The 12,181-nt window shown below is 46.6% G+C and overlaps 1 protein-coding gene across 9 annotated transcripts in view; it reads left to right on the top strand.

Moving 5' to 3' along the window:
- The window catches only part of LOC119195540 (membrane-associated guanylate kinase, WW and PDZ domain-containing protein 2-like), a 54,057-nt gene that overhangs the window by 12,850 nt on the left and 29,026 nt on the right, over positions 1–12,181 (top strand). For all 9 annotated transcript variants that reach the window (XM_037450531.2, XM_037450526.2, XM_037450524.2 and 6 more), the window contains exons 2-3: positions 150–266; positions 10,305–10,424. In XM_037450531.2, the coding sequence (XP_037306428.2) occupies positions 150–266; positions 10,305–10,424 (237 nt within the window). The remainder of the gene's footprint in view (positions 1–149; positions 267–10,304; positions 10,425–12,181) is intronic.

Here is a 12,181-nt window from a genome sequence, read left to right as displayed (position 1 = left end):
TTCTGACTGGGGGGGGGGGGCTTCCAGTTATCCCCAATACAGAGTTAATTGCATCCCGATTGATCTCGAGCCAACCGTCAATAGCAAAGATCAATACGATACCTGGATAATACGCGATAATATCCTCCTCTTTCTGTGTTTGGGTTCAGGTGGGGTCGTTGACAAGGATTTGCGGCACTACCTCAACCTGCGTTTCTCCAAGGGCTCGGTGGACCACGACCACCAGCAGATCATCAGAGACAACCTCTACCTCCGCACCGTTCCCTGTGAGTCCATATCAGCCGGCTTTGGCTTCTTCTCTCTCTCTCTCTCTCTCTCTCGTAGACATCATCCCCCCCCCCCCCCCCCTCCTCCTCCTGCTGCTCCCTTTAATTCTTCTCCTCTTTTGGTTGGCCCTGCCCTTGGGACCTGTTTTTACATCACACTCCTTCTCTCCGTCTACTGCTCCTTCGTTTTAGTCAATCGTCCGGCTGCCGAGCTCTCAGCCTGAGGTTTCCACGGCAACCACCCTCTTGTCTCGAGGCTTGCGTTGCCTTGACGCCCTACCCCCTCCAGCACACGCCACACATGCACAACACACTCGCAGATACACAAAGATAACACGTCATTCACTTGGATACACAAAGAAGATGCTTCTTTTATCTTTATGTGAGAACAATTCACACACAAGCCTCACATGAAAACGTCGTGCCTGTTGTGTGTGTGTGTTTACATTGTGTTACATCAGGGCGCGTTGTCACTGAGGGGATGCTGTCCCGGGCATCCACGTACCACGCAGCTCGTGAATCAGCTTCTCTGGAGACGGAAACTGCTGCGATGCTCCACTCTGCACGATACACATGTCGCTCCTTTCATGCGGCATGTGGATTGGCGCTCTGCGATTTGATGTTTGTCGAAGGGCTTTCCAGTCATGTGACACATTTTGTGTGAGCAAAGATGGTCGAGTGGAATCAACGGGCTATTTTTTTGGAACAGACATATTTGGGTATGAAATCACGAGGAAGCCAAGCTGGCTCCTGACGTCAGTGGTGGTTGTTCTTGTGTCGGTCGTAGCTCCTCCACTGTGCTCCAAGCCCTCTGCGGCGTGTTGGGCTGCTGACACAGAAGTGATTGTTTGATACGCTCCCACAGCTGCACGGTCGTGAGCCCCCCCCCCCCCCCCCATCACTCTTTGCTCTCTCTAATGCTCCCCTTGCTTCTCCCTCCTCTTTAGGTTTTGGTCACATCCATTACACTTTCACTAGCTTTCAGACAGCCCACTTTCCTTCTCCTTCCTTCTGCTCTTTTCTATCTGCTCGCTGTAATAAGAGCAGTGAAAGCGGACCGACACGGTGACAACTGAGGTGATGGGGACTGGCTGAGGTTCAACACTGCAGGTCCACACACATCAGCCTTGTCACAGTATGCGCCCCTTTTGCTAGTATCAACCATATCCTTTTGTAATTGGACATTTGGGAGTTATCACAGAATGGCCAAATTGCGATGATGTGGGACCACAATTGCACCACAACTGAATTGAAATCCGAGGTTACAAATATGGCAACAAAAATTAAGTAAATTAGACATACGGTGTGTAAATGCTAGGAAATAATGAGCACAAGGTTTTTGGTGTTATAAGAATAAAGTGAGTCATTTAAGAAATAGAATAGCAAAATAGAGGATACACTTAAAGTTGCCTCAGAGTAGGAGATGTAGAAATAGAGCAACTTGACTTGAAGCAACAAACAGTGATTCTCTTGTTCATATTAACAAGTCTTCTTCTATTGTTTTGTACCACTTTTATTTGTTACATTTAGCAGCCATTGAAATTCACTACATGCATATAAGTCTATTTTCAGTTCCAAACAACGACACCACAGAATAAGACAATTTAATAATCTCAAACTGGCAATTATCTGTATGACAGTCGTCTACTTAAAGTCATGACTCTGACGTCTCGATTCATCACCACGTTTCAATTATCGCCGCCTCACAGCTTTGAGGATGAAAGTATTCTGTGTCATGCACATAATTAAGTGCTACCACAGTACAATGAAGATTATTGAAATTTCAATCCAAAGAATTTGAAATAATCAGCTATCGGCCGCTTGATTATTTAAACACGTTAATGGCCGTTTATTTTTTTGCCGCATCCTGCTCCGGGCGCTGATACGTACACGCATCCTGTGCTTAATTACTCACAACCTGCACTCATAGATGGAGCAGAGCGTGGCAGGTGCATGCTCATCAGAGGGAGGGGGGGGGTCCAACAATAAGGTCATCGCGGCACTCAAGCGTGTGGAATCTGAACTCACACGATCACAGAGATGTTTGGTGTGTTTGGTGGCACCCTGCAGCCCCGCGGTGGCCGAGCATCAAAGTGACGCAGCGTCAGGCGGCTGAAAAGCAGGCAGCGCTGCTCGGCCCTGGCAGGCTGCTTGTTGTTGTGGTTCGGAGCGTTACAAAGTCCGTGTTTTCCTCCCCTGTCTGCATCGCTCTGACCATGCTGTCAGGGCGAGTCCGTCAGCTTGACAAGCAGACGCCACTCCGCATCACAGCATCCTGTCACATTGAAAGGAGGTGTGTGTGTGTGTGTGTGTGTGTTGTCATATAGCTAGAAGGCTCACATGCTAACCTCAGCTTCTGCATCCTCTTACGTCACTTGGCTCAAGGATCGGCCGTTCGCTCCCCAAAATAATGCATTCATGTGATCGTTCGCCGCCTGATGTTAATGTTGTTTAACATTTGGGATTGTCGCCTCCAGACTGTCTGCTGTAGTGTTTGCTGTCGTGTCTGGGTGTGATTGCTTTTTTCTTCTCCTATGCACACTTCCACAGGCATACATGCCAAACTCCTTCTCTACTGCCACTTCAAGGACGTACTCCACACATTTCCACTCGGATGGGGACAAACGCTAACAGCAGACTGATATGAATGATCTGAATCCATGGTGGCAAGACGTGTCAAGCAGAGAAAACAGACAGATGGAGGAGGCTATTTTGTGAGGATCAGGAGTGGAATAGTACACCCAGTTCACAGGTTGTAACATTTATAATATTGTTGGTTTGATAGTCTGTATTTTGTCTTCATTCATAGGAATCACTTGACCATTTAAAAAAAACAAAAGATTCTCGCCTTACGCTTCTTCTAAAGGAGCACCATCTGTTGAGGAGAAGAGAGCCCGGTGGTTCTGCTCTTTCTCTATTTGATCAGGGTGTAGCTGAGAGTGAAAGAAAGTGGGAAGCAGAGATGTGGGGGTACAGTAAATAGAAAGAAAGATCAGAGAAATGATGAAAAAGAGGCAAAAAGACAGGTAGAGAGGTGGTAGGGATGAGAGGACCAGCTGGGGAGATTTGAAAAAGGGAGCAAGAGAGCAAACAGGATGGAAATTGAGAAGGCGCGAGTCGGTGCGAGAGGTCGGAGTGATGAGCACAGAGCAGACGTCGGGCGTAAGTGGACGTGCATTGGATGGGGGGGTTTGGGAGAGATGGGGGAGCCTCGTCAGTCCTTCCCCTGAGAGCCGTCTCCTCCACACTACTCAGAGGCATCCGTAAAAGGCTCTAAAAATAGCTTCAGCCATGAGCAGCACGTCGCTCGACTCCGATATGGCCTATAAATAAATGCAGTTTCTGTCACTTCGCATCCACTGCTGCGGACACACGATGCGCCGCAGACCCCCCCCCCCCCCCTAGGGAACCTCCTCTGGGGAGGAGGAGCAGATGAAGACGTTGATGAGGAACGCGGCCGAGAGGCTCGGGCTGATTGCCGTAATGAAGAAGTGATCCCGATGGTGGGAGCAGATTTGTTGAAGATGACGTCTTTTAACCTTGATGCATGCAGGAGATTTGTAGGCACAGTTCTGTCTGCAACGTTTCTCAAAGGTTTATACATCCGAGAATATTACAACCTGAAGAAATATATTGGCTGTATGTAGATGAATGAAAGACACTACGAATGACTAAGTGAGGATCTCTTTTCCAGTCTGATTCGTCGTTTATTGTCCGGCTCCAGATGTTTCTGAAGGCCTCCCGGCATGTTGACGGTGGAATGAAGGTCTTTTTAGACCTGGGAGAATCTGAGTGAGATCAGAATGCACTTTAATTTATCAATGCGTGTGCACAGTACTGAGTCACTGAGTTCTCTTTCTATAAATACGTGGTTGTGTTTTGTCATTGGAGCACAAAAATGTACAAATTAGTAGCAGAAATTAAATAGATGTACTGATGTCAGTTTTTGTGCTTAGTTAAAATGATGTCTCCGCTGCGCAGTAAATAAAGCTCATCTGAACCAGAATTTAACTTCATAGAAACGACATTCGTACATTTCTGCTCGGCTGTTGTAGAGAAGTCAGACTTCCTTCATTGCTGTTGAAAAGGTAGAATAAGATGGACACTTGCTATTAATACACAGGGAAAAAATCTGCAAATAAAACATCCAAATAAATGTTCGGTGCGTTTAATTAGGATGATTTCACCAGCAGAGGAAGCCGGGTCACTGGGAGCGACCGATGTCTCCCACTGCCATCTGTGTGTGATATTTTGATTTGACTGAAGAAGGTACAAGAATGTAGGTTCAATTTATTTTCTACGTTTCTGTGGTTGGAACAAATTCCTTAGTTATGTCCTTAAATTCTGTTCCTAGATCCGTAGATGAATCCTGTGACTGATGATGACGGGAGAGGAAGAGGCAGGTGGATGATGGTCATGATGATAAGATTCTAGTTGGATGAGACGATGAAGACAAGACACATTTCTTATGTCTGCCTTTCTGTGGCAGATTAATTGAATTTCTGTGGGAATTGACATGCACACACATATATATATATTTTCAAACTGAGGCATTGATTATTGTGTGTGTGTGCCAAGATATAAAGGGCTGAACCCAAAAATAATGAGTGTTACACGCCATTCTCGGTTGACTTTGTGTCTGCTTGCCTCCATACGAGAGAAATACATCTTCCCCCGGGCCGCTCTCCTTAAAGGGGGGGGGGTTTCCTTGCCGACGTGCTCCTGCTAAAGGGGCCTGCTGGCAGGCTTTGATGTGGTTCTGTGCTTCCTGCTGTTTGATTGGCACACTGGATTAATGTCGTTCCACCCAAAGAAACTGCAGAGCAATGATACCAGTTTCATGAAATGAGAATGGCAAATAATGAACACGTCCAATTCACTGATTGTGTTTTCTTTGCTCCGTGCCCTTTTCCCCTGGTACGACCCCCTCTGTCAGCAGCTGATCCAAAACCAGGTTCTGCTGAAGCCCTCCATGGTTGTGTTGTTGTCTCACGTCGGAGCGACAGGTGCTCAACGGGCGACTCGTCCTGTGGACGTAAGACACGTCACAGAGCTCCACTGCTCAGTCTTAACGTCTTTAAACACACACACACACACACACACACACACACACACACACACACACACACACACACACACACACACATTGTGTATCAAACACCAGAGTGTGTCTACGTCACCACGGCCCCCCCCCCCCCCCCAAGGCTGTCCGGCCTCCATCAGCTCGGCAGACTAACAAAGCACATAAAAGGGCAGATTTTCATCACTGCAGTCATAGTTTCTCAGTGTCAAAAATGGCTAAAATCAAACTTCAAGTATTTTCTTTTTTAATATATTTTCTCAATTTCACGAATACAACATTTTATACAACGCTGTGATATAAAGTTATACGTTTTTGGCTCCAGACAACTTTAGTTGGTGACAAATAGCTCTAAATGGTCACAGAACGTTAATCTGCGGACCTTGTGAGCGGTTTTATGTCGGAACTAAATTCCATGATGTATCTTCAGTCCCGAGTCCTGTTTTGTCCCTTTGAGCTGGAGGCGTCCAATTTCCCACCCATCCACAGAAGGATTCACACTGGCGGACTGACAACCAAGCCCCCCTTCCTCCCCCCCATTGGAGTCCAACCTGCCCACTTAAAAAGCAGCTGAATTACTCTGAGGTAACCAGGTGTGAGTCCACAGCTGTGACAGGAATTGATTGATGAAGTGCGAGAAAGCGCAGACCTGCAGCTCTGCAGAGCAAAAGGACTCAAGCTGAACACCTGTTTGAAGCGGCCGTGTGTGCAAAAGCGCCGGGTGTCATATCTGGCATTAATATTATTTATTTCTGCAGCAAATGTAGATGTTGCGGCTTGTTTCCATGGCGAGGCTGCGTTGCCAGGCACTGACGTGTTGTCGTGGTAGCAGACGCTGCTGTCAGAGTGTTGCCATGTTGCATTGCTGAACCTGCAGCCCGGGCTTTGTAGTGTAAATAAGGATGACTCGATTGCAGCCTCCTTTAAGACCTGCTGTCACACATGTCGGAGAGACTACAGTGCGAGACAGAGCTTGAAGGAGTGACAAAAGACGAGTGTAACACGGGAAAGAGGGAGCGGATTGAAAAAAGTCAAGGAGGCAGTAATGGTACCAAAGAGCAAAAGTAGAGGAACAAATGGATGGAAGTGGGGTAAACTGGAAAAAAGAGGCACGAAAGAATGGGAAAGAATAATAGAGGGATGTCATTTATTAAAAGGCGGATGGAGGGATGATGCATAGATGGATAGATTGGTAGAAAGCAGCTGTGTGACAATCCTCTCATTCCTCTCTGATCTTCTGTGGTTACTGCGCTGTCCTGAAAAGGATTCTGGGTAAACAAGTCGAGGGTTTTAATGACAGTATTATTGTGTCTGTGCTGTTGCAAGATCTTGAAAGCCAGTGTTTACTTATTGTTCCCTCTTGGGTTGTTGAAAATGGAATTTAAAGTACGGGAGCACAATCATATTGAATGCAAAGATTTACTTCCTCTGCATCATTTTATACACAGTTTCATAGACCTCAGGGGGAAAAGAGAAAATATTTAGATACCTTGGGATTTGTGCTCAGCTGCACAATCTTCACATGTAGTTTATGGATCTACCAAAGCATCCAGCGTGATTAATTGTCTCAACTGAGGCGAAAAGTCAGGCGTCTCTTTTTACAATGTACAGCATATTTAGGTTAGACACACTGAGCCCAGAGGGACAGGTGCGCTGTCAAATCTGTACCGGCTCGTTTTTAATCCAGCGCATGCATTCCACCCGGGGATTATGGCGAGAGAGCATATGCGCTTGTTCACCTGTCAGGTCATATTTCTAGTTAGCAAATTGATGAAACCTTGGTCTCTATAACTATTTCTATCAAACTCCAGAAGCAACAACATGTGACCATGAACACACAGAGACCACCTTCCCCCGAGCTTTATTATGATAACCACGCCATCGATGGTCTATTTTTAGCTCCAACCCCCCCCCCCCCCCCCCCCCGCTCCACTTGGTGACTTCCTGTGTAGTTATACAAAGTTACACATGCACACACGTGCACGTGCCCCGCGAGGTCAACCCATCATGCCCCCCCCCCCCCCCCGCCTCCCTGTCTCTGAGCTCTGAGCTTCCCTTCCTGCTGCCACTCTATTATTTACCAAAGGTCTTTGTCCTCTTATTAAATGAGTTATTTCTGTATATCAGCTGTTTTAGCTTTTCCTCCAAATGGAATTTCCTTGTTATGTTTCTATGTAATCTCTCTCTCTCTCTCTCTCTCTCTCTCTCTCTCTCTCTCTCTCTCACAGACACTCTCACCAAAAGGTGAAGAGATATTCTGTAGCGCTCTGTCATCACGGTTCAAGGGAGAGAACGTCTTCACCCGCTAGAGTAGCAGCGCAGAAGCTTTTCCATGCTATTATGGATTTAAGTCATTTAAGCCATAAATCTGTGCGGCGCTCTTGCTTCTACCCGCAGAGTCACCTCTGAGAAGTTCGCCAACGTGATGATTGCTATGCAAAGACCGTCCCTGGCTCACAGCCGACTTTATCCTTTATTAGCGAGCGCACGACATCCAATCAAGAGTCGACAGCGGCGGCGCTTTTGGCTCAGGGGAAGCGGCGTTGCCTCCTCTCGGTAAAAGTCTGCTGCCATTTTTTTAATTTGAGCACCTGTGCAGCTTGTCCTGGTTTGTATAACTCAAATATTAAAGCTCTGCTTGGGAGTTTGTCGTTATGTGATAAAACCAGAAAAACTACAAAAAAGGACTTTTTTTTAGCCCTGTTACACAAGGCTCCAAAATACCGGGGGGGGGGGAGTTGGTAAAGCTAAAGACGAAGATGAAGATTGAGAATTGAGAGTGAGGTAATAACGGGGGTAGGAAGGAAAGGGCATAGATTTTCCCTGCAACGCAAGATCTACTTCACAGTTAGTTGTGTTGCTGCTAACGAAAGGTCAGAGAGCGAGGGACTAAACCACGTAGTGCGCTACGCCGCTGCGAGTAGGCATGTGTGAGAAGGAACTCAAAGAGGAACTTTCTGAACCACCTCAAGGCCCGGAGAGCCGATCGATATTCCCAGCTCAGATCCAACAAGATGCTCTCCCTCCGGTTCTCTGTCTCTGCTGCTTCGTCCCGTGGAGGAAGCTGTGGGAGACATTGGCAGGTCATCAGTATTCCAGCAGGCTCCGCCCACGCTGGTGTGGGCAGCAGAATCATTTCATTCCGATCAGATCAATAGGCGACCAAGTGGAGCGGGACGAGTTAGGGGGAGATGTTTATTGCTGCATATGATTTAAGGCCTAAAGCAATGCAGTATGTTGACACGCAAACCCCTGTTTCTTATTTCAAGGGATGTTGTAGTAAAGAGTGACATAATTGCAGGGTGTAGCTATAGTAACACACTATCATGCATGTATTATGTCATGAAATACAAAACTATAGGTTTGGAAATGATGGGTTTTTTCGTGTTGACTAGAATTTTGAAGTGCTGATCATGTTGTGTGACTTATTCTAACTGGTGCTTTACACACGGATACATAGCACATTTAAATAAAAAAAAGCAATATTCAATTATCAAAATATTTGCATGTAACTTTTCTGTTAATGCTGAGGTGAAAAACCGTCAGCTGTTAAGCAATTTTCCTTCGTTTTGTTCCGTTTTTGGAAGGAGAACCAGGAATCACTATCACTATCAGCCAGTCTGCCCATAGGTGCCAAACATCTGTAAATTATACAATGTGTATGTGGAGACACACTAGCAGACACACACACACACACACACAGTCATACCTGTGGTGCTGTGGATTTACGGCGTCCTACTGAGCTGTGATCATCTTGTAAATGGGATTACTGGTGTCACAGTGGGAACTTTACTACCATTCAGAGCCAAAGACAAACACACAGTGGAGTAGTAACAAACACACACAAGCACACCTCCGTACACGGTGTAGTGGGACCATACGCCCACTACAATATGACGCCACTGGTTTCTCACTCATTCGGTGTCTATGGTCCTGCTGGTGAAGATGTAAATGACCAGTAGACACCTACAGTAGTAATGTGGCAGCAGACGATCAATAGAGATCTAATGATCAAGTCATTCCACTCGGGGGGAGTTAGAGAAACCTACACTCCATCAAAAATCTCCCCCTGTGTTGTGTCTGTGTGAAATGTGTCTACAACACATGGACCACCGGCTGTTTTAATTTTGCTCACACTCCATTAAGATACTGGTAAGTGTTTTTTACCCTCTGGACCGGTTCTAATAATCAGGCGACGTCAGACGCGGCTGAAGCCGGATCAATGTGCCTCAGCTTTCATGGTGTGAGTCGTGGGCCCTTAAATCCGATCCCTGTTTCCAGCCGTGATCAATAGAGAGCAGGAATCAACACCAGCCGACCTCCCTGAGCCTAAGCCCGAAAGTCCAGTTGGCAGAAGCACACAGACGCAGCACCTCATTAAACTCCAAACTCCCACGGCTGCCATCGCACAGCCGAGCCGGCGCAGCACTGATGGAGAGCGCTGACGTGGGAAGGCTCTGATTGCGGCGCGGTGCCTCCGCATTCCTCTTCCATGACAACAACCGACAGTGTTGTACGCCGCGTAAGGAGGCCGGAGTTATGCTTGGTTAAAGCGCGTATTGATGAAGTCCTTACGGAACCGACTCTGCATCGGCCGGTCGGGGCTGATTGACAGCCCGGTGCCGTCTGATCCTTTCCGCCCCCCCTCTGAGCCGCTCTCCGTCTCTCAGTGTCGCTCACACACTGTTGTGTGAATGGATTTGGCCATCTCAAGTTATGACTCCTCACTCAGCCTCTTCCGTTCCCTTTCCTTTCTCCTCCCACTTCCTCCGATACACTCAGTGGTCTTGAATCTGTCTTCTGTTTGTTTTTTTTGTTGATTACAGCCCTTTTTCTGGTCTCTTTCTCTGCCTTCCTGTCTTTTCTTCTCGAGTGCCGTGATTTGGCTCTGATGACCTCTGCCTCTCTCTCTCTCCCTCCCTCTCTCTCTCTCTCTCTCTCTCTCTCTCTCTCTGCAGGTACCACCAGGCAGCCTAAGGAAGGGGAGGTGCCGGGGGTGGACTACAGCTTTGTGAGCGTGGAGCGTTTTATGGAACTGGAGCAAAGTGGAGCCCTGCTTGAGAGTGGAACCTATGAAGGTGAGTGATGGGAGCGCCGTGGTCCTTCTGCAGGAAACCGTTTGCATCTGCGGGACAAGTGCAGGTGTTCAGGGAGCACAAAGGGAACACGTTCCCGCTGAGCTGCATTACTCTTTTTGAATGGCCGCTGCCGTCTTGTGCTTTAAATAAGCTCCCTGTGTGAAACACACAGTGTTTCCAAGTCGAGTCTGTGCCTCTGCTTGGCTTCACTCTCAGGGACACATGGGCAGATGGGGAATTTGCTGGTTCATTTGTCTGGTAGCAATTGTTTCTGAGCATGTGCTGCTGAACACACTCACACAAATGATGCCTGTGTGTGTGTGTGTGTGTGTGTGTGTGTGTGTGTGTGTGTGTGTGTGTGTGTGTGTGTGTGTGTGTGTGTGTGTGTGTGTGTGTGTGTGTGTTTTCTTTTCACATTCTTAGGGCTGTCAATAGATTAAAAGAAATTGACGAATTAATTGCACATTTTGAACGGCATTAATCTCGTTGTTTTTAATGAATGTTTGATTCTTCTAAGAACTAAATCTTAGAAGTAATGAGTAATCACTTTTAGGAAACGTGTATTTTAGACACTGTTGTTAATGTTATTTTAAACTACACACATTTAATCATTTTGGAGGCAGAATACCACCGGGTGGAACATGCTGAACTCTTCCAGCTAGCTTAGCCTAGCAGCAAACAAACGCTTGTTAACTACATTAAAATGTTCTGTTGCAGTAATCTTGGCCACATTAATCGCAGAGATGAATGCGTTTGTGTTGACAGCCCTAGTTTTTTTCCAAAAGTTGTTGTGTTGCGTGTTGACTGTATGCGAGAGTATGTTTTCCTTTAGTTTACTTGTGCCCACTAGAGGAAGCTGCCTCTTTCTGGGTGGCTGCGTTTGAGATGCAGCAACTAATTATTCAATGCATATTAAAATAGTGTGTGTGTGTGTGTGTGTGTGTGTGTGTGTGTGTGTGTGTGTGTGTGTGTGTGTGTGTGTGTGTGTGTGTGTGTGTGTGTGTGTGTGTGCATGCGTGCAAGGATTGGTGCATATTAAAGCATATGTATGTGATTATGTGAGTCACAGCTGAAGGTGGATGTTGAACTGTGCATGAAGCCAAGATGCCTTCAGGAGAAACCAGATGCCTTCAGAATCTGAGTGAAATGGGGCTACAGGGAGGAGCTGTGATCCAAATGCATCTCTTACTGAAGCCTTTCACAGGTGTCTTGCTGCCGGTGCAGTTTCATGCTCATTTGTTGGTTTTTTTCCATGTTTGCACATTTGTTTCTAGTTAAACATGAATTGTTGTGTTCGATGCCCAGCAGGGTGAGTCCACTTAGTTATTGAAGAAGTAGCTGCAGGAGCCTTTCCAAATAACCATCCGCCTCCTGCTGGGATGAAAGTCTAATGTTTGTTGACTCTTTTCTGCTGATCGTCCCTTTGACCTATATTGCTGCCCCCCCTTTGCTTTCTTTGCTCAGCTTTTGTTCTCCTCCCATTACCCCCCCCCCCCCCGTGCTCTCGCTGCGTTTCATCTCTGTGAAACCTCACGCTTTTCCCCTTTGAGGGATTGTAAAAGAAGACATCGCTTCCTCTCACTCAACACTTGTTCACTGCAATTATTTTGTCAGAATAATAAATACATTTTATGTATTTATTTTGTGGTTTGAAAGAAAATATCGACAATATCTACATTTGGTGTGGAAATTAAACGTTTTTGCCTCCAAACAGAGCTCCCTGCAGCTCAGGTTGTGTTTAAACTGATCCGTCAGAT

The sequence above is a fragment of the Pungitius pungitius genome, chromosome 6, assembly GCF_949316345.1.
Source record: "Pungitius pungitius chromosome 6, fPunPun2.1, whole genome shotgun sequence".
Taxonomy (NCBI): Eukaryota; Metazoa; Chordata; class Actinopteri; order Perciformes; family Gasterosteidae; genus Pungitius; species Pungitius pungitius.
The sequence above is the reverse complement of the archived record's forward strand: the minus strand, read 5'-3'. Positions and strand labels throughout refer to the sequence as shown.